The following is a 23,433-nucleotide window of genomic DNA, read 5'->3' on the forward strand; positions in this document are numbered from 1 at the left end:
AACAAATATACTCTCAATGCAATTCGTTCCAGTGATAAACTTTAGCAACACTACTAACAGTGTAGTGCCAATAAGACATGATACAGTATGACACGTAACTAGTATGGATGTGAATGTTCTCATTAAACAAGAGTTCTCAAGCTCTGGATCGGACTTGATTAGGTAAAGAACACTGCTAATGACATAGCAAGGGTGAAATGCGGCTCGATGCACATTAAACATTTAGACATCTTGGAAATGTGTTATTATATTGTCTACGTCTTGCCTTTCAGTCATTGGGCAAACAGGCAAAAGTGCATCCCAGAAAGTGACAAGCGATTGAATATGCCAACAATTAAAGAGCCTTTTAACTGTCCCATCGAATTGGATGAGTCTCCATGCCTTATTATTGCTGTCATCTAGTCAACATTATCGGTCTCCATGACAATACTGTAGACTGGGAAGACAGCTGTGTCATTGCCGCCCCAAACAAAAGCATAACAGAAAAATAGTCTTTAAAACTAAATAAATTAAATGCTAATTTAAAAAATAGTTCACAAACTTGCGGGGGTTCTCCAACAGCCAAATGATCTACCTTAATTTTTTCATTAAAAAATGTAATAATAATAATGTCATTCTGGATGTTTTTAATGCATTTAACTTTGGATATTCCTATAAGCTGAAGTACCTTGGCCATATCTGAGAAATGTGTCCATAGAGAAGACCCATAATAAATACTTAAAGTCGACACTCCAAACAACATCATACATTGTCTATTGACTTTGGAGCTCAACAGAGTGGTTTGGCATTCAACCGACAGATCCCATACCTTGTTTGTACTTCAACAGTAGTTCCCATATCCCCCTCCGGGCGTATGGGTCCACCCCCGCTGTGGGTTCATCCAGGATGACGATGTTGGACCCTCCCACAAATGCGATTGCTACCGACAATTTCCTCTGCATTCCCCCTGAGAGAGGACACAGTTCACATTTGGTCACTTTCTGCCTCCTTTAAAGGACACACTTTCTGCTCCCTTCAAAGGACACACTTTCTGCCCCCTTCAAAGGACACACAACCCCAATTCCAAATCGACCTCTGGCCTCTACACCCTAGACCAGGGGTGTCAAACTCATTTTAGCTCAGGGGCCACATGGAGGAAAATCTATTCCCAAGTGGGCCGGACCGGAAAAATCATGGTATATATAACTTAAAAACAACAACTTCAGATTGTTTTCTTTGTTTTAATACGATCAACATACAACATAAAGCTGGAGCCTGAGGACAGTGTGTCCAAAATAGTACAAGCACAACATCACTATTAATCATAAAACACGTCAAGTTTATTTGAAAATTCTAAAGAAAAAGAACACAAACACACAATGCCTCAGTGATTAACAGAACTGTTTCACAGATCACAGAACTATATCAGGGTGTCATTTCTCAGGCAGAAATGTAGATACAAATAATGAAATCCTGTTCCCCAAACAAGTGCAAGAACCACAGAGTCAAGAATAGGTTAAATATACAAATAAAATAAAATCAATTAAAAACAATAGCACATCAACATAAAAACATATAAACATAAATCTGAAAGCGTTGCTCAAACTCCCGTAACAGTCCAGTTATTTTATCTTTGAACCGCTTCATGTCTGCCACATTTTGGGTCGCGCACACATTTTTCAGACAGGGGAAGTGAGCTGCATCACCACCGGCAAGTTGCGTCTCCCACAATGACAGCTTCAACTTGAAAGAACGTATGCTGTCATAATACTGCGTGACAACTTTGTTGCGCCCTTGCAGCTGTTTGTTCAAGTTATTCAGGTGCTCTGTAACATCCACCATAAATGCAAGGTCCTGCATCCATTCTGCGGAATGAAATTCTAACACTGGTTTGCCCTTTTCTTCCATGAACTGTTCAATTTCTTCTCGTAAATCAAAGAAACGCCTCAGCACAGCACCTCGGCTTAACCATCTTACCTCAGTGTGGTATGGCAGGCCATAGATGTGGTCTTTCTCTCTGAGAAGGCTGTCAAACTGACGGTGATTCAGGCTTCTGGATCGGATGAAATTAACAGTTTGGATGACCACCTTCATGACGTTATCCATCTTTAATGACTTGCAACACAAAGCCTCCTGGTGCAAAATACAGTGAAAAGTCAAAAAATCACGTCCTCCATTTGCAGATTGCACTTTCTCTCTGAACTTTGTCACAACGCCTGCTTTTTTCCCGATCATTGAGGGCGCACCATCTGTAGCCAGGCTGACAGCGCGGGACCAGTCCACTCCGACCCTGTCCAGCGCGCCCGACGAGTGCGGTAAAAATATCAGCTGCTGTCGTTGTATCTGTCATCGGCACCAACTCCACGAACTCCTCGGTGACGGTCAATGTGTCATCAACTCCGCGGATGAAAAAATGGCCATTTGTGCAACATCTGTAATGTCCGTGCTTTCATCAATTGCAACCGAAAACGCAATAAATGACTTTACTTTTTGCTTCAACTGGCTGTCCAAATCCACTGAAAGATCGGAAATCCTGTCTGCAACTGTGTTTCTTGTCAGGCTGATATTTGCAAAAGCCTGCCGCTTTTCAGGGCACACAATCTCCGCTGCCTTCATCATGCAGGTTTTTACAAATTCACCCTCACTAAATGGTTTTGAAGCCACTGCGATTTCATTAGCAATGAGGTAGCTAGCTTTCACTGCAGCGTCACTGATGTCTCGGCTGTGAGTAAACACAGACTGCTGTTTCTTCAGACCCGCCAACAGTTCATTCACCTTCTCTCATCTCCGCTGTCCTTGAAAGTTGTCATATTTGTCGGCATGAAGACTCACATAGTGGCGGCGAAGGTTATATTATTTCAGCACTGCAACATGCTCTGAACACACCAAACATACAGCTTTCCCATTCAATTCCGTGATTAAATAGGATGACCATTTTTCTTGGAACACTCTGCACTCTGCGTCCACTTTTCTCTTTTTTGACAGAGACATATTGGGGCAATGAGGGTGCCAAAGCACATAATGTTAAAAGTAGAAGCCGTAATAAATATCGCGGGCAAAACAAAGTAGCTCATTGGCTACACGTGCTTGACCTACTTGCTCTGCCCCGGTATAAACAGTTTGCTTGCTTAACACAATTGCTATTGCGCCATCCAGTGGACGCAATTGGAACAGCAGTTTATTTTATTGAAAAATTGCAGCGCATTTTTATAAAAAAAAATATATATATTTTTTTTTAATATTTTTTTTTCAAAATCATCTCGCGGGCCGGATTAAACCCGTTTGCGGGCCTGATCCGGCCGGCGGGCCGTACGTTTGACACCCCTGCCCTAGACACTTGCGTGGTGGATCTTAATGAATTGGATAGGTATAGGTAAATAGGTACGATTAAAATAGGACTTTTTGTGCCCTTGAGAGAACATACAGGCCCAGTTCCAAATCAACCTCTGGCCCCTAGCTCCTGGATTCTGTTTCTCCACCTTGACCTCTCATAGGGTAACCATATTGTGTAAAATGATCCAATCATTTCAGATCCATGCAGTGGGGCCACAGTGTCTTCAGGTTTTATTTATTTCCTTTAAAATTTGTCAGATATAGACCTGAAAACCAGGTGTGTGGATTTCCTAGCTAATCAATGACCTTATTGATCGATACAGGGAAGAAACGAGAACCCAAAGACTGAAATTAAAACTAGCATTTACAGTGGCCCTCAAAGAATAGGCCTGATCAATTTTGACATTTCAAAAGCATATCTGTGTTCATTCTGATCAATTTCTTTGAGGGTTGGTCTTGATATCACTTACAGTTTGTCAGCTTTTTCCCTTCATAAAGGTTACGCTTTTGGTTGAAATCAAAACCACCAGGTGTCTTTCTCAATAAGAATAGGAAAACACTGTCATAGAATGGCAAGGTATGTACTGTAGCTTATGGTCAGTTTGACATTTTGTTAAAGATAGAACAAGTACATTAAACAATTATACTATTGATCGACAATGTTACTGCCAGTGTGAATATCATACCATTACTGACCGCAGATGACACACACACACACTATTTTTATTTGAATTTGTATTTATTATGGATCCCCATTAGCTGTTGCCAAGCGAGCAGCTACTCTTCCTGGGGTCCAGCAAAATTAAGGCAGTTATACATTTTTAAAAACATTACAATATATTCATAACGTATTTCACAGCACACTAAGTAAGTGTATGCCCTCAGGCTACCTCAAATACCTTATTATTATCTATCCTGATGCCTAGTCACTTTACCCTGCCTTTATATACACATCTACCTCAAATACCTTATTATTATCTATCCTGATGCCTAGTCACTTTACCCTGCCATTATATACACATCTACCTTAAATACCTTATTATTATTATTATTATGATCTATCCTGATGCCTAGTCACTTTACCCTGCCTTTATATACAGTGGGGCAAAAAAGTATTTAGTCAGCCACCAATTGTGCAAGTTCTCCCACTTAAAAAGATGAGAGAGGCCTGTAATTTTCATCATAGGTACACGTCAACTATGACAGACAAATTGAGAAAAGAAAATCCAGAAAATCACATTGTAGGATTTTTAATGAATTTATTTGCAAATTATGGTGGAAAATAAGTATTTGGTCACCTACAAACAAGCAAGATTTCTGGCTCTCACAGACCTGTAACTTCTTCTTTAAGAGGCTCCTCTGTCCTCCACTCGTTACCTGTATTAATGGCACCTGTTTGAACTTGTTATCAGTATAAAAGACACCTGTCCACAACCTCAAACAGTCACACTCCAAACTCCACTATGGCCAATACCAAAGAGCTGTCAAAGGACACCAGAAACAAAAGTGTAGACCTGCACCAGGCTGGGAAGACTGAATCTGCAATAGGTAAGCAGATTGGTTTGAAGAAATCAACTGTGGGAGCAATTATTAGGAAATGGAAGACATACAAGACCACTGATAATCTCCCTCGATCTGGGGCTCCACGCAAGATCTCACCCCGTGGGGTCAAAATGATCACAAGAACGGTGAGCAAAAATCCCAGAACCACACGGGGGGACCTAGTGAATGACCTGCAGAGAGCTGGGACCAAAGTACAAAGCCTACCATCAGTAACACACTACGCCGCCAGGGACTCAAATCCTGCAGTGCTAGACGTGTCCCCCTGCTTAAGCCAGTACATGTCCAGGCCCGTCTGAAGTTTGCTAGAGTGCATCCAGAAGAGGATTGGGAGAATGTCATATGGTCAGATGAAACCAAAATATAACTTTTTGGTAAAAACTCAACTCGTTGTGTTTGGAGGACAAAGAATGCTGAGTTGCATCCAAAGAACACCATACCTACTGTGAAGCATGGGAGTGAAAACATCATACTTTGGGGCTGTTTTTCTGCAAAGGGACCAGGACGACTGATCCGTGTAAAGGAAAGAATGAATGGGGCCATGTATCGTGAGATTTTGAGTGAAAACCTCCTTCCATCAGCAAGGGCATTGAAGATGAAACGTGGCTGGGTCTTTCAGCATGACAATGATCCCAAACACACCGCCCGGGCAACGAAGGAGTGGCTTCGTAAGAAGCATTTCAAGGTCCTGGAGTCTCCAGATCTCAACCCCATAGAAAATCTTTGGAGGGAGTTGAAAGTCCGTGTTGCCCAGCGACAGCCCCAAAACATCACTGCTCTAGAGGAGATCTGCATGGAGGAATGGGCCAAAATACCAGCAACAGTGTGTGAAAACCTTGTGAAGACTTACAGAAAACGTTTGACCTGTGTCATTGCCAACAAAGGGTATATAACAAAGTATTGAGAAACTTTTGTTATTGACCAAATACTTATTTTCCACCATAATTTGCAAATAAATTCATTAAAAATCCTACAATGTGATTTTCTGGATTTTTTTCCCTCATTTTGTCTGTCATAGTTGACGTGTACCTATGATGAAAATTACAGGCCTCTCTCATCTTTTTAAGTGGGAGAACTTGCACAATTGGTGGCTGACTAAATACTTTTTTTCCCCACTGTACACATCTACCTCAAATACCTTATTATTATTATTATTATTATGATCTATCCTGATGCGTAGTCACTTTACCCTGCCTTTATATACACATCTACCTCAAATACCTTATTATTATTATTATCTATCCTGATGCCTAGTCACTTTACCCTGCCTTTATGTACATATCTACCTCAAATACCTTATTATTATCTATCCTGATGCCTAGTCACTTTACCCTGCCTTTATATACACATCTACCTCAAATACCTTATTAGTATTATGATCTATCCTGATGCCTAGTCACTTTACCCTGCCTTTATATACACATCTAGCTCAAATACCTTATTATTATTATTATTATTATTATTATTATGATCTATCCTGATGCCTAGTCACTTTACCCTGCCTTTATATACACATCTACCTCAAATACCTTATTATTATCTATCCTGATGCATATTCACTTTACCCTGCCTTCATTTACATATCTACCTCAAATACCTTATTATTATTATCTATCACTTACATTTTAGTCATTTAGCAGACACTCTTATCCAGAGCGACTTACAGTAGTGAGTGCATCCGTTTTCGTACTGGTCCCCTGTGGGAATCGAACCCACAACCCTGGCGTTGCAAGCGCCATGCTCTACCAACTGAACCACACATGACTTTACCCTGCCTTCATGTCCATATCTACCTCAAATACCTCGTACCCCTTCACATTGATCTGGTACTGGTACTCCCCGTATATAGCTCCATTCTTGTGTATTTTATTCCTCTCGTGTTACTATTTTTATTTGTATTATTATTTTCTAAATCTGCATCGTTGGGGAGGGCTCGTAAGCAAGCATTTCACGGTAAAGTCTACACCCGTTGCATTCAGCGCATGTGACAAATAACATTTGATTTGATAACAAGCAGATACACAAATTGTGAAGAAACCTGATAGTGTATCAGGATAATGACTTTCCATCAGGCCTGTCGTGACATTTTTATCTGACATGTACTTTCCTTGCATTAAAAAGGTTGGATGGAAACCTGACACAGAACAGCCCATGCTGACACTCTGGGAGCTGTTGTGAATGTGTCCTGTGTTGTGCTAATGTAGTGGAAATGTCAGACTAGATTAACCTTGAATGTCATATTTCAGTGATTTTGTTCACATGCAATCCATGACTGGAGCCAATTTATCAAGCATATTTTTTGCCCCCCAGACAATGGATTATACAACTGCATTTCCACACGCACGCGTGCACTCACAGTTTGACAAGTGGTGGCTAGGGGACAGAGTTACCTAATGAAAATGTTATATAAAGCTACATTTGTGCATGATTATATTCCCTGGACACACGCACCTGACAGGTTCTTGGCAAGTTCCTTGCGTTTGTGTGGCAGCCCGACATCCTTGATCATTTGGTCCATCTCTGTTTTCACTTCATCTCGGCTTCGTCCCTTTAATCTGGAGTAGAAGTAGATGTGCTCCTCCACTGTAAGGCTAAGAATCAGAAACAATCATTCGATTTATCAAATGTACAAAAAGTGGATCCAATGTACAAAAAGTGGATCCAATATTTTCTGCATTTCCAGACTAAAGTGACAAGAATAATAATAAAATGTTTGCTTATATATTATTTTAAATATATATTATTTAATTGTACTTAAAGTTACACGGGGTAGTCTCTCTTGAACTAAGCTTCAAATTAACTTTAACTGCTCTAACAAGATCATATGGTCCATCATGATTCATAGATGTCTTATTAGCACCTATAAGTACCCTCATCATCAACTCTCAACCTGTCATATTAATACAATCCACACAACTCTGACACCACTGATTCCACTCCAGCCAGCCGACTCCATTCATAATATGTCACAAACTTTCGTGGAATCATCTTGACTGCCAAGCCGGCGGGTTATCTGTGCGTACGTTTTAGCGTCCAGCCTACTTCCCATACACATGAATATTGAGAGCCCCTGTTTAATTATAGACACTTCAGTTCGGTTGGGATAAATATTAATGGCCATAATTCGCCGGTACTCAGTCATAATCATGATGTAAGAGACGTGAGGCGCCGGTGGTCGCAGGTGATCACTCAGGGGAAAATGGAAGAGAACCCGGTTATGAGAGGGCATAGCAAACAATGTCAGCCAGTGAGTCTGCATCATGGAATATAATGACACTATTAGAGGGAAGAAAGTGGATGGAATGAATAAAGCTTAGTTTGAAGTAGATGCGAGGATGGGTGAGAATATTGCAATGATTTGAGATGCAAGTTACTGTAGATATTTAATTTGGAATACGTCCAACATTAACTGTGACACAAAATTTGACATAACATTTTCATGAAAATTGTCTAATTGTAAAGATGTTTTTCCTGTTGATTACACCAAGACGTCTTTTTCATATCACAATTTAGACATCATGGGGGTCTGTCATATTTCGGCTGTTATCTGGTCAGACCTTTGCAAAACGTCCTTATACAACCAGTGCACAACCTGACCATGACATAGTGATGTCATTGCAATGAGTTTTGCGCGCTGGGATATTGAGAGGTGATTGAGCAATATTGATCCACCTGTTGAATGCCACTTACTCATTGAATAAGACATTGTGCTGAGGGCACATTCCCAGATGCTTCCTAATGGTGTCCATGTCCGTGCGGATATCATAACCGTTTATTAGAGCAGTCCCCGACGTCGGAGCGAAGAGTCCTGTCAGGATCGACCTATAAGTCAAAAGGAGAACAAGAAAATGTGCAGGGAAAGTGTGACGTGATCGAAAACCTTCATCCACAATTATGAATATAATTGTATGTACTTTGATATCTTATTGCAACACTTACGTGCACAAAGACAAATGGTATTAGTCTCTCTCTCTCTCTCTCTCTCTCTCTCTCTCTCTCTCTCTCTCTCTCTCTCTCTCTCTCTCTCTCTCTCTCTCTCTCTCTCTCTCTCTCTCTCTCTCTCTCTCTCTCTCTCTCTCTCTCTCTCTCTCTCTCTCTCTCTCTCTCTCTCTCTCTCTCTCTCTCTCTCTCTCTCTCTCTCTCTCTCTCTCTCTCTCTCTCTCTCTCTCTCTCTCTCTCTCTCTCTCTCTCTCTCTCTCTCTCTCTCTCTCTCTCACCTCTTGTAAACCTTTTTAGACCAGCAATTAAATAACTCCCCCTTCCATCCTGGCACTGCTGCTAACATACTGTATTGTACTCTCAGAAGGCTAGCCTCAACCTGAGCTGTGGCCTTAGTGCTAACTCCATGAGCTGAGAGCCATGCCAAAGTTATTGGATGAAAGGATTAAACTTTTAATGCAACAGAGCTGGACGTTTGACATTACCAGTGGCTGTGTTGTAGATAGGCAGAGTGCAGCATGAACCAACAAACACAATCAACTTTGTGTAAGTAGTGTTACGGCCCTGAAAAGCACTATGTAATGTGCAACCATGGAGAGCTGCCAGTTTGTAAGTCCTCTCCTCACCTCTCCACTGTGATAGCTGATGTGTGTTGAGCTTTCTAGGGCAAAATGGCTGCCGTGGCATCACCCAGGTGGGTGTTACACATTGGCAGTGGATGATCTGAGTTGCATCTATACAATGTAAATCTCTTAAAGGGACAATGCACTCAAAAACTATCTTTAAGTTTATTTTTTCAGTTTTTGAGGGAATTTCCCCTTTTAAAACCTAGAAAAGCACTACATAAATTCAGTCCATTTGTATTCTTGTGTTACTTACATGGTGGTAGTTTTTCCTGCCCCATTGTGACCAAGGAAAGAGGTGATGTGATTCTCGTAGAAGTCCACAGTTAGTCCATCCACGGCAAGCTTTTTTCCAGTTTTATAGATCTTCACAAGGTTCCTGATTGAGACCCCTGCTTTCATATTGAGTGGTGGCTTTTCCAAATAATCTTTAAAATAAAATACAAAAAAAAAACATAGATATACATTTTTCTCCTTTATGACAAATTAAGGAATGTGACAATAGGTCACGTTTCATTAATGCATATATAGATGGTAAATAACAAATACATGTGCCTGTGTGGCTCAATAGGTAGAGCATGGTACTTGCAAAGCCAGGATTGTGGGTTCGACTCCTGGGCCACCCATAAGTAAAATGTATGCACGCATGACTGTAAGTCGCTTAGGATAAAAGTGTCTGGCATATATTATTTAAGTGATAATACCCGAGAAGCCGGTGTTTGGAGGATATATTGGCACGGGTGTTGTTAGGCCCGAGACAAACACCTGCTTCGGGGGCATTATCACTTTTATACAACGGGTTACCAACATATTCAAATAAGGATTGATATATTTTCATTAAAAACATTATTTTGATTAATTTATTCATACTATTTCATCCTTCCATGAGATATAGTCCCGACACAAATCGAAGGTTGCTACCCAAGCTGGCTGGTCGTTCGTTCTATCGGTTCGGTTGCCAGAGACGCGGCCCAGTCGTTAAGTCTTTGTTCTGTATCTATGGACGCGACCCAGTCCTTCGTTCTAAATGTTCTATTGCCATACTGGCTGGCAACGTTCTTACCCTTTGCTTGCTAGCTAGCCAACTACAGCTAACTTACAGTCACGTCAAACAGTGCAGCCAGAATAACAACAGTAGCTGCATTTGTTTAAGCTGTTTTCTAGTGACATTTATGTGGATACATCCATAACAATGAGCTAATGAAGCACGATTTTACCTGGCATAGAAAATGTGCTCTCTCGTCAGGACACTGTTGTTCAGAGGAGCTAGCCAACAACACAGCTAACACAATCACTTCAAACTGAAGCTGGAAAGACAGCAAACTAGCTGCATTTTTTTAAACCTGTTTTCTATTTACATTTCTTTGTATATATACATGTAGGAGTCATGATTTCGACTGGCTGAGAAAAGCTGCCCATCTGTCTCATTCAGACTCCTGACCCCGACACGTTCATTACAATGGGACAGCTGGAGATCAAATTTCAATATTGAAACAATGTTGCAAATGTCAGAGAGACAGACAGCAAGGTTTATACAAATCTCTGCTGTTGAAAACTAAAATGTTAGTCTAAAAGAAATGTGAGATTATGTCTAGATGCTTTTTATAGTGATCAAGTTCATAAATTGCCTGGCTGGGCTGATGAGACAGTGGATTGCGCAGTCAGATGGAACAGAGTAAATAGCATTTTAACCTCATAGATTTAGCTGGTGGTAACTTGTGGAATAGACACTGGCTGGAATGCAGTTATAACCAATCAGCATTCAGGATTAGACCCACCCGTTGTATAATATTATATTACATTAATAAGATGAAATTAGACTTTTGATTCATGTCCTCAGAAAAGCTACATTATATACAGTACTCTACCCAAAGCTCAAATAATTATGTTCCCTTAATTACATTTAAAAAAAGGTGTCTGATATTAAAGCAAAATGTAATTTATATACATTTTTATGTTACGGGTGTTGTGTGACACAGATAACAACAATTCTCTGCTCTCCCCCCTCAGAATAACACAATCAGTTTTAACTTCATTAGTGACACCCTGTGTCACATTTCCTATTGGCTGGAGGCTACCCTTTTCTGCTGTTCCCAGGAGCAGGTGTGATGCTCACTTTGCACCTTCCATGCTCACTTAACACAGGAAAATCATGTTTTTGATTGCACTGGGCCTTTAACAGTCATTTACTAATGAGGCTTTGACTTTCAAAGCGCAACCTTGTTTTTCCCCTACCATCCTCTTTCTCCATTATTATCCAACACACAACCAAGGTGGTACCATCAGGAGTCTAGAGTTCTAATTAACTAGACTTATTGAGATTGCATTCCGTCTGTGATGGTAATGACCTGAGTTAAACCAGAAAAATTAATAAATGATGAGTAATGCCTGATTGAATAGGTCCACTATTGGATTGAGTGTGAGTTTGTGCAAAGATATGTGCGTGAAAAGCACTGCCTACTATACCGGTGTATTCAATGGGGTCCTTGAAATGACTGGGGTCAGCGTTGGGCGCCGGTGACGTCCCACACCAATAGGAGGCGGTGAAAGGGAAGTACCACGGCTTGGCTATTCCATATTGGCCTGTAATCAAGCATAGAGAAACATCATTCACATTTTAATAACAGCTTGGCTTGAGGGATGACGCTTTGCAGTGGATAGTTCCATCCATCTAGACTGGCACAAATCCCCCTCTTATTTTAATTAGAGAAGATGAGATGAATATATTATGGCAATCTGCTGGGATATTAAATATTTCCTGATTATTGACCAAAGTTGTTTTGGCAAGAGAGGAGCGTATCAATTCTGTGTACTCTGTGGATTTTATCATTACAGTATAACATACAGGTAACTACCAAAATAAAGGAAACACCAACATAAAGTGTCTTAATAGGGCGTTGGACCACCACAAGACGCCAGAACAGCTTCAATGCCCCTTGGCATAGATTTTACAAGTGTCTGGAACTCTATCGGAGGGATGCGACACCATTCCTCCACGAGAAATTCCATCATTTGGTGTTTTGTTGGTGGTGGTGGAAAACGCTGTCTCAGGCGCTGCTCCAGAATCTCCCATAAGTGTTCAATTGGGTTGAGATCTGGTGACTGAGACGGCCATGGCATATGGTTTACATCGTTTTCATGCTCATCAAACCATTCAGTGACCACCCGAGCCCTGTGGATGGGGGCATTGTCATCCTATGGGAGCATTGCCATGGTAGCAAAAATAATGGCCAAAATAATGGCCTGCCCAGCATTTTCATACATGATGAGATGTTAATTGCTGAATTAACTCAGGAACCACACCTGTGTGGCGGCACCTGCTTTCAATATACTTTGTATCCCCCATTTACTCAAGTGTTTACTTTATTTTGGCAGGTACCTGTACATTTTGTGTATAAAATATACTGAACAAAAATAGAAATGCAACATGCAACAATTTCAAAGATTTTACTGATCTACAGTTCATATAAGGAAATCAGTCAATTGAAATAAATGTATTTGGCCCTGATCTATGGATCTCACATGACAGGGCAGGGGTGCACCCACTGGGGAGCCATGTCCAGTCAATCACAATGGGGTTTTCCCCACAAAAGGGCTTTATTACAGACAGAAATACTCCTCAGGAGGTCCTGGGATGGCATGGTTACACATGGTCTGCGGTTGTGAGGCCGGTTGGATGTACTGCCAAATTCTCTAAAATGACTTTGGAGGCAGCTTATGGTAGAGAAATGAACATTACATTCTCTGGCAACAGCTCTGGTGGACAATCCTGCAGTCAGCATGCCAATTGCACGCTCTCTCAAAACTTGAGACATCTGTGCCATTGTGTTATGTGACAAAACTGCACATTTTAAAGTGGCCTTTTATTGTCCCCAGCACAAGGTGCACCTGTGTAATGATCATCCTGTTTAATCAGCTTGTTGATATGCCACACCTGTCAGGTGGATGGATTATCTTGGCAAAGGAGAAATGCTCACTAACAGGGATGCAAACAAATGTGTGAATTTTTTTGGGGGATAAATAAGCTTCTTGTGCGTATGGAAAATTTGGGGAATGTATTATTTCAGCTCATGAAACATGGGACCAACACTTTACATGTTGCATTTTATTTTTGTTCTGTGTAGTTTATCATACTTTACACACTTTCCCCCCAAGATCAGAGTACTATATTCATCACAATCCACTGGGCACAGACGTCAGTTCAATATCTATTTTTGATTTACATTTGGTCAACTAATATAAATTCAACGTAAAATCAACAAAACATGTCACAAATTCATTGGACATATCAATTCCCTTACGTTGATGACTTTTTTCAAATCCAATCAGTTTTCCACGTTGACATCATTACATTGAATTATTTTGTTTAAATGAAGCGGAAACAACGTTGATTTTTCAAATGTTTGCCCAGTGGGAAGGGTCAAAACTGTTCCATTTATGTACCGTTGAAGTCGGAAGTTTACATACACCTTAGCCAAATACATTTAAACTCAGTTTTTCACAATTCCTGACATTTAATCCTAGTAAAGATTCCCCGTTTTAGGTCAGTTAGGATCACCACTTTATTTTCAGAATGTGAAATGTCAGAATAATAGTAGAGAGAATGATTTATTTAAGCTTTAATTTCACATTCCCAGTGGGTCAGAAGTTTACATACACTCAATTAGTATTTGGTAGCATTGCCTTTCAATTGTTTAACTTGGGTCAAACATATTGTTTGTACAGATGAACGTGGTACCTTCAGGCGTTTGGAAATTGCTCCCAAGGATGAACCAGACTTGTGGAGGACTACAATATTCTTTCTGAGGTCTTGGCTGATTTCTTTTGATTTTCCCATGATGTCAAGCAAAGAGGCACTGAGTTTGAAGGTAGGCCTTGAAATACATCCACAGGTACACCTCCAACTGACTAAAATTATGTCAATTAGCCTATCAGAAGCTTCTAAAGCCATGACATCATTTTCTGGAATTTTCCAAGCTGTTTAAAAGGCACAGTCAACTTAGCGTATGTAAACTTCTGACCCACTGGAATTCTGATACAGTGAATTATAAGTGAAATAATCTTTCTGTAAACAATTGTTGGAAAAATTACTTGTGTCATGCACAAAGTAGATGTCCTAACCGACTTGCCAAAACTATAGTTAACAAGACATTTGTGGAGTAGTTGAAAAATGAGTTTTAATGTCTCCAACCTAAGTGTATGTAAACTTCCGACTTCAACTGCACATTATGTTCATGTTAGTGGGACATACGTTACTAATCAATTACACTTCATCCACTAACAGATGTCATTATCTACAGCACTCACAGTCAATACTAGGACCATTCAGGAGAATGCTAAACTGACCTAGGGTCACAGATTGGGGCAACTTCACCATAATGCTCACTGTCCATATTAGGACAGTCACACCTTTACGGAAGTTGTGTCAGATTCACTTGGAGTTGGAGAATCCTAATATGGAACATTACGGTGTACACTGTAGGGTGAAGTTGCCCCAATACACTGATCTTGGGTCAGTTTAGCCTTTTCTCAACTAATGGCTAGGATTGGGGAGAGGATCCTAGATCTGTACCTAGGGGACACTTCACTCGAGGAGAGTGCATTACTGATGGCGGTCTCATTAATGAGTTACCTGGGAAGACGTTCTCGATGTACCACGTGAGTAGCCAGTAAATGAGGGCGTCGACTAGCATCATGATGATGGACACGATGAAACTATACCGGTCTCCGTCTTCAGGACTTTGGGCGATGTTACTCCACTGAATACCGATGCCCTGCTCCTCGTACTTGGCGAAGTTCTCACAGCCGTACCCGAAGGCCACGCACGACAGCAAACTCTGGAAATGGATGCAGTTTAGATGTGATTGGTTATTATTTAAGAGTGGACGTCAGGATCATGTCAGATTATCATTATCATCTTCAACATCAGTGTGGCAGAGCATGTCAGGAACATCAAGGCACATTTTCTTTGCTGATTTTCATTCTAGCCTTTGACTATGATCGTTGGCAGACATAGCCTTGGTAAATTGTGGTCATGTTCAATAGGGCAAAATGTAGGAAAAACATTTTGCAACAGACAACACCAATCTGTGTTCAAATTGGACAAATTCCACCCTGGTATGTGGACACTCTAGTCTAGCTAATCAATGTCAATTATTGATAAATTATTTCCTTTAAGTACCAAGAAGTATAGAACATCAGCAGACACGACAGCGGCTTTTGAGGACTGGATTTGTGCAGCCCAAGAAGTTCCAGCTTGTCAAAGAAACAAATGTGGAGGGCAAGTCATGTGGTACAAACAAAGACGGGTTACATCTTTCATACCATAGGAAATAGCTAGGGAAATGGCAAATGATGCTTTGCCTATGACAAATCCTCTGGTACAGCCGATCACTCTCTTCTGCATGTTGCCTGCCAGCTGTTTGGGCATGCTTCATTTACCCCAAGCGTTTAAGCCCAGCCAGATGCCACAAACACTTAAAGGAAAATACCACTCAAAAACTATATTTTGCTATTTGCTCCATTAGTCCACTGTTGATATAGTCCCAAAATATTTTGCATGTCAGCAATCAAGTTCAAGATATAGAACTTTCAAAATACAGAAAGTGTCACAGTATGACGCATGGACTAATTATACAAATGTGACCATTTCAAGAAGCTAAGGATATGTCACACGTCACTACTTCACAGGAGAGGCATTTTTTTAATTTTTTAATTTATTTTATTTAACCTTTATTTAACCAGGTAAGCCAGTTGAGAACAGGTTCTCATTTACAACTGCGACCTGGCCAAGATAAAGCAAAGCAGTGCAATAAAAACAACACAGAGTTACATATGGGGTAAAACAAAACATAAAGTCAAAAATACAACAGAAAATATATATACAGTGTGTGCAAATGTAGCAAGTTATGGAGGTAAGGCAATAAATAGGCTATAGTGCAAAATAATTACAATAGTATTAACACTGGAATGCAAGAGATTATGTGCAAATAGAGATACTGGGGTGCAAAAGAGCAAAATAAATAACAATATTGGGATGAGGTAGTTGGGTGGGCTAATTTCAGATGGGCTGTGTACAGGTGCAGTGATCGGTAAGGTGCTCTGACAACTGATGCTTAAAGTTAGTGAGGGAGATAAGAGTCTCCAGCTTCAGAGATTTTTGCAATTCGTTCCAGTCATTGGCAGCAGAGAACTGGAAGGAATTGAACATCTATTTTTAATTTTAATTTTTAAAAAAATTTTGGGGGCAGAAATGCCTTCTTGAACATGTTAACTTTTATGTGCCTTCTGTAAATACGAATACAATTGTTAAATTACGAGCCTATCTGGTTTAGTTTACGAGCCTATCTGCGTGCTGCATGTCAGACAGGAACCTTACCGCTAGCCATGATTGGCTGAGATAATGGATGGGCTGGACATGCCGAGAGATGAGTTTGGATTGGTCTGACATGCAGCACGCGTCTGTCTATAACATGAGCTGCTCAGTATATGTAGATAATCCTTGCTACCGTGGCTTTTTTGAAAGATATAACGTTAGCCATGGAGATCTGCAAAAGTGTTGCTACTGCTCTCAACAACATTGCTGCCCAGAATTTAGCAGGCACTATCAACAAAGATCAGTGGGAAGAAGTTGTGATGGACTACTTTTCTGCACAAGTTCAGTGTGAACCGGAGTGACTTGACACAACAACGGACTAAACAAGCTGTAGGTAACTACAAACCAAAGGGAAACGCTGCCGTGAAGCGTTCATCCATGTATACGTGTCTAGCTAAATTTTCAGATATTATACGTTTCAAATATTGTCAGAAATTCATTTTCATTGCAAGTTAAAGAGTACTTTTAGCTAGCTAGCTAACGTTAGCTTGCTGGCTCACTAGCTAATGTTACGTGTATGATCTGTGTAGTAATATTATTTGTATCTCAGAAAGCCATTTGCATTGCTAGTTATGGCCTAATGTTAGCTAGCTAGCTACCATTGAACCTAGTTGGTTAGCTTTATCTACCTGCAGATTCATACTTCAGCATTTCATGCATAGTTGCTAGCTATGACAATCCGTTTGTACTGTAGCTATGGGCTGGGATTTTTTAGCTAACTAGCTACATGTCTAAACAAAAGATACTTCGCAAGATAATGATTACATGACCCATCAAGTTAGCCAGGTGTGTCTGGGGGTGATTACGGCCATCTTTTGTATTTAATGAACATGTGCACATGTATAGACAATAGTGACCCATCCACTTAGCTAGATGTGACAGGGGGGTGGTTATAGCATATATTTCACATCAATTTTGACAAGTGTCTGGGTAAGCATCATCTAATAATTATAAAATATTTATACAATATTTTTGTCTGGACACTTTCAAAGTCAGATTAGGATATAGGCCAAGTACTACATAAAGTGTATTTTACCTGTATTTTTCCCTTATTGTAGGCTACTACTTTCCCCACTTTTAGTCTTGAAATCTTTGGTTGTTTACTACACTACCTTACTCACTCTGTTTAGCACATGGCCTCACGTGTGAATCCTTAAAGAAATGGGTGGGGCTAAGGCTTAAGAGGGTGTGAATGACGTTGAATGGGTGTAGACAAAGAGCTCTCCAGTAGATGTACCAAAACATTCAAGGGACATTTTCTCAAAAGTGTCTGATCTGACCGCTGTCCGCAGTCTCTCTATGCACAGCCACTGGCACCCATTCAACTGTCGCCCAAGGTCGGACACGTTCGCCTGCCAAACAATGGGCAGCCAACCACCGGACAAGGGGTGAAGGCAGGGCAGTGAATGATCCCTCCATGACCTTTGAGTGACAGGCTGACAGAGCGACGGTGCGGCCAGTCTGACTTTGAGAAGGGCAGACACAGCAGAATCAAACACAAACAGACCACCCGCTATGAAAACACGTCAACATGACAATACGGAGGCCACAATACGTACCCAGCCGGCGGAAAGAAGGAAAAAGCTACTAGCTCTCAGTTACAGAGCTCTCACAGATGACAAACAATGCATTTACATCTGAAAGGAGGAGGATCCTTCATTTGTTTGTGGAGGAGGTGAATCACAGGAAGAAAATAAAAAAACTGGATGCTGGAGAGATAATTGGATTTTGTATTTGTCCCATCTTATTGCTGTCCCTGTGACATCACACACACAGCCAATGCCTTTGCTTATGAAAACTCCTCGAATCACAACACTGTCATTAAATTGACATTATTTTTCATTATTCAAATGCAGTGGTATGAATATGATATCAAAGACACGCGCAATACTGGGTGGGTGTTGGGTTTTCTGTGTGTGTTTCTGTGTTTGTGTGTGTGTGTCTCTGTTTGTGTGCGTGCGTGTTTGTGCCTGGGAACAGTGTACTTTCTTCTATGTTGGGAAGGAAAAAAACATCCCTACACTCTAATAAATAAACTACAGGGATGGACTGTAAGTCAACGTGGTCAGAGGAACACTGTTCATGCAAATGAAAGGAGTAGACCATCCGTCTAAGCAGGGGAAGCAGAGGAAGGACATCTCAATGCCAAGGGCACAACTCCACAAAGGCACTTTGGCTGAGGAAGAGTGCACAGAATAAAATTGCTCAGTAAAGCAGTGTTTTTTTCTCCCCTCAACATACAATATATATGACACACACAGGTAGAAAAGTGGAGATGCCACGAGGAGATCTGGCAACTTTTCCACACAAGAACACAATAAATACCCTGACTACGTAGAACACAAACTACTCTGAGAGGAGATCAATTTGTGCCATCGAGTTGGCATTGCTTGTTTGAATGCTGGGTTTAAAGGAAGTAGTGTATACCGGCTTAGAAATATACACTATATATACAGAAGTATGTGGACACCCCTTCAAATTCGGCTATTTCAGCCACACCCGTTGCTGACAATTGTATAAACTTGAGCACACAGCCATGCAATCTCCATAGACAAACATTGGCAGTAGAATGGCCTTACTGAAGAGCTCAGTGACTTTCAAAGTGGCACCGTCATAGGATGCCACCTTTCCAACAAGTCAGTCTGCCCCGGTCAACTGTGCTGTTCTTGTGAAGTGGAAACATCTAGGAGCAACAACGGCTCAGCTGCGACATGGTAGGCCACACAAGCTCACAGAACGGGTCTGTCCTCAGTTGCAACACTCCCTAACAAGTTCCAAACTGCCTCTGGATGCACAATAACTGTTAGTCAGTAGCTTCATGAAATGGGTTTCCATGGCCAAGCAGCCGCACACAAGCCTAAGATCACCATGCGCAATACCAAGCGTCGGCTGGAGTGGTGTAAAGCTCGCTGCCATTGGCCTCTTGAGCAGTGTAAATGCGTTCTCTGGAGTGATGAATCACGCTTCACCGTCTGTCAGTCCGACGGACGAATCTGGGTTTGGCGGATCCCTGGAGAACGCTACCTGCCCCAATGCATAGTGCCAACTGTAAAGTTTGATGGAGGAGGAATAATAGTCTGGGGCTGGTTTTCATGGTTCAGGCTAGGCCCCTTAGTTCCAGTGAAGGGAAATATTAATGCTACAGCATACAATTACATTCTAGATGATTATATGCTTCCAACTTTGTGGCAACAGTTTGGGGAAGGCCCTTTCCTGTTTCAGCATGACAGTGCCCCCGTGCACAAGTGAGGTCCATACAGAAATGGTTTGTGGAGACCGGTGTGGAAGAACTTGACTGGCCTGCACAGAGCCCTGACCTGAACCCCATCGAACACCTTTGGGATGAATTGGAACGCTGACTGCGAGCCAGGCCTAATCACCCAACATCAGTGCCCAGCCTCACTAATGCTCTTGTGGCTGAATGGAAGCAAGTCCCTACAGCAATGTTCCAACATCTAGTGGAAAGCCTTCTCAGAAAAGTGGAGGCTGTTATAACAGCAAAGGGGGCACCAACTCCATGTTAATGCCCATGATTTTGGAATGAGATGTTCGACAAGCAGGTGTCCACATACCTTTGGCCATGTAGTGTAGAAAACACACAAAGCATTGTCACATGCCAAAGTAAGATATGAAGCCGCGGCCTGAAAATATATTTCAATTTCGATAAATAAGGAAACATGGTTCTACTTGAAAGATGTGTATAGGCCCCATGGCAATAAAGATTAAGAATTGCTGCGTCTTTGTGTCTGCAGAACGGACGGCTCCAGGACAAATGATCCCACACAGAACATAAAGGTCAATCAGAAACGCTACAATAAAAGTTGAGCATGTATATGCTATTCATCTTTTCATTCCAAAGGACAGAATCACGTAAAAACTACCCCATGGGTTTATTCAGTCGCACTTATCCGCTTTCTCAAGTATGTGCATCATAAAGTCTTGAGTTATATGACTGAGTGCTTGTACTTCTGGCAGAGTCGGAAAAGTAATATCCCCATTCGAAGTAAACCTTAAAAGCTCAATAACTGCACCCGTATAGGAAATAAAAAACACGACTCGATGTTATTAGAAAACCAGAAGTTCACGTTGTCAGAGGAAATCAACGTCTCCAACTTTGAGATCACAGAAAACAGACAGAAGTATTGCAAATTGCATCTTGTGTACGGGCTAAGGGCAATGGGATACATTCCAAAACACATTAACCTAATGTGAAAAGGTGGGAGAGATCAATATATATTTGGATCAAACGGAACCGCAAATAGAACAACATTATTATTAAGGTTAAGGTTATTGAAGTTAACTATATAGATCTGATGATACATTGGTAGAGTTAAAAGATTGAGAGAAGAATGGTTACAGGGAACATAAGGATATCATTAGTACCTCGTTTATGATCCAAATTATTATTGTGTGTCAGAGCAAGGATCTATAGTTCAGGTCATGGGGATTGCACAGTGTTTGGATATTATCCCAGCATCTGTACTGTGCGTGTGTGTGTGGGCGCAGTGGTCTAAGGCACTGTATCGCAGTGCTAACTGTGCCACTAGAGATCCTGGTTCGAATCCAGGCTCTGTCGCAGCCGGCCGCGACCGGGAGACTCATGGGCGGCGCACAATTGGCCCAGCGTCGTCCAGGGTAGGGGAGGGAATGGCCGGCAGGGATGTAGCTCAGTTGATAGAGCATGGCGTTTGCAACGCCAGGGTTGTGGGTTCGATTTCCACGGGGGGCCAGTATAAAAAAATATGTATTCACTAACTGTAAGTCGCTCTGGATAAGAGCGTCTGCTAAATGACTAAAATGTAAATGTAAATGTAACTATTCACAAGAATATTAAACAAACAAAAATTTGGCCAACTGGGGACATTTTGTTAGTCCCCACAAGGTCAAATGCTATTTCTAGGGGATTTAAGGTTAGAATTATTGTTAGGGTTAGAATTACATTAAGGGTTAGTTATAGGGTTAGGGTTAGGTTTAGGGTTAGGATTAATGTTAGGGTAAAAGTACGGGTTAGGGTTAGGTTTAGGGTAAAGGGTTAGGGAAAATATGATTTTGAATGGGACTGAATTGTGTGTCCCCACAAGGTTAGCTGTACAAGACTGTGTGTGTGTGTGTGTGTGTTTGTGTGTGAGAGAGAGAGAGAGTGAGTTTATTTCAGTAACCCACTTCACTCGTCCTTGTTTAGATTCACATTGGTCCTGTAGACCCACAGGGTGTGCAGGCTTTTGTTCTAACACAACTGAATTGAACAACTCACCAAGGGCTTGATGATCAATTCATTTATTGAATTAGGTCTGCTATTTAAGTTGGGATTGTGCCTGGTATTTACTGTATGTTTCCAGGCTGAACCCCACAACTCTCTCGGTCAAAGTACAAACTTAATCTCTCTTCAATACCATAACAGAATCCCTTACCGAGTCTTCAATACAGTTCCAAACCCAAACCGTAATAAACACCCACTGGGTCTCTGCTGTCCATTATGGGCCTGTCGTGGAAGGTACAGTAGTTCCATAGGTCAACTCACCACAGCAATTTTGACCTGGAACCCCATGACGTCCCTCCAGGCGTAGCAGAGAAGGTGTGGCAGGTAGAGGACGAAGTAGATGAGGCCTCCGCACGCCGCCGCCAGGTTGGCCTTGGAGAAGAAGACGCTGATGAAGAAACACTCCATGATGGTGGCCACACAGAAGACCAGCAGGAAGACGAAGATCACCGAAGGGTCGCTGTACTGCAGCACCTTCCCATACTGCACCGAGAGAGGGTGGGAATGAAAGGGGATAATAAAAGGGACAAGAGGGGGGGAAACAACACTGTGGCCCTGTTCGAAATGCTTCTTTCCTCATGTTCATCTGTAAGTGATGAGTGATAGGTGATAGCAGTTTGAGGGTTCTTTAGATGGCGGATGGATGACTATGTAGATAAACACTGGATGGAGACAAATTACTCTTTTGCAGATTTTGCAGATCACATCCATGCATTAACTAAACTTCTTCCTGTACTTCTGCAACAATTAACAAACATCTAACCAATAAGAAAAAAGGAAAGTAGTTGCTGGTAGCTCATCAATTACCATTACAATTCCAAACAACTGATTCACCATATTTTAGAACTACAGAACCGTGACTTAGAAAATAATTATATCTCATATAAAAAATAATCCTACATTATCAGGGTTTTACTTTCACCAATCCAAACATTTTAGATCTGTGATTACTTCAAGGAAGGAAGAAAGGAAGGATCTATTTCAAAGTATTCGAACACGGCCATTGGTAGTCACGAAACTACCCTAGTTAGCACTTTGGGAGTATTGATTGCCAATGCATGTTTGAGCCATAACCATTTCTTGTGTCTAGCAGGCATCTTACAAAAAAAAACTGAGTGATCATGACTGATTTTGGTGATTAACTTATTATTTGTGAAGAGAGCACGAAGCAGAACAAAAATAAAGCTTTTGATTAAAATGACTCATTGTTGATGATTTGATAAGCAGTAGGCAGGGTGACTCACCAGGTGTTGATAGCGTCTTACTCCTACTAATGTATCACTTGTTGTACTTCTAACATACCGTAGCTTCAAAATATGATTTACTATCACGTTGACGTAATGGACTGTCAGTCCTTGCATCCA

The 23,433-nt window shown here is 41.2% G+C and overlaps 1 protein-coding gene across 1 annotated transcript in view; it reads right to left on the reverse strand.

Moving 5' to 3' along the window:
- LOC121554258 (phospholipid-transporting ATPase ABCA1-like) overlaps positions 1 to 23,433 on the reverse strand; it is a 223,508-nt gene that overhangs the window by 125,448 nt on the left and 74,627 nt on the right. Inside the window, exons 16-22 of the mRNA XM_045211911.1 lie at positions 22,331 to 22,552; positions 15,067 to 15,271; positions 11,901 to 12,017; positions 9,691 to 9,862; positions 8,563 to 8,694; positions 7,324 to 7,463; positions 809 to 946 (exon numbers count right to left, since the gene is read on the reverse strand). Coding sequence (XP_045067846.1) covers positions 809 to 946; positions 7,324 to 7,463; positions 8,563 to 8,694; positions 9,691 to 9,862; positions 11,901 to 12,017; positions 15,067 to 15,271; positions 22,331 to 22,552 — 1,126 coding nt within the window. The remainder of the gene's footprint in view (positions 1 to 808; positions 947 to 7,323; positions 7,464 to 8,562; positions 8,695 to 9,690; positions 9,863 to 11,900; positions 12,018 to 15,066; positions 15,272 to 22,330; positions 22,553 to 23,433) is intronic.

Source organism: Coregonus clupeaformis, chromosome 39 (genome assembly GCF_020615455.1).
Source record: "Coregonus clupeaformis isolate EN_2021a chromosome 39, ASM2061545v1, whole genome shotgun sequence".
NCBI classification, from domain to species: Eukaryota; Metazoa; Chordata; class Actinopteri; order Salmoniformes; family Salmonidae; genus Coregonus; species Coregonus clupeaformis.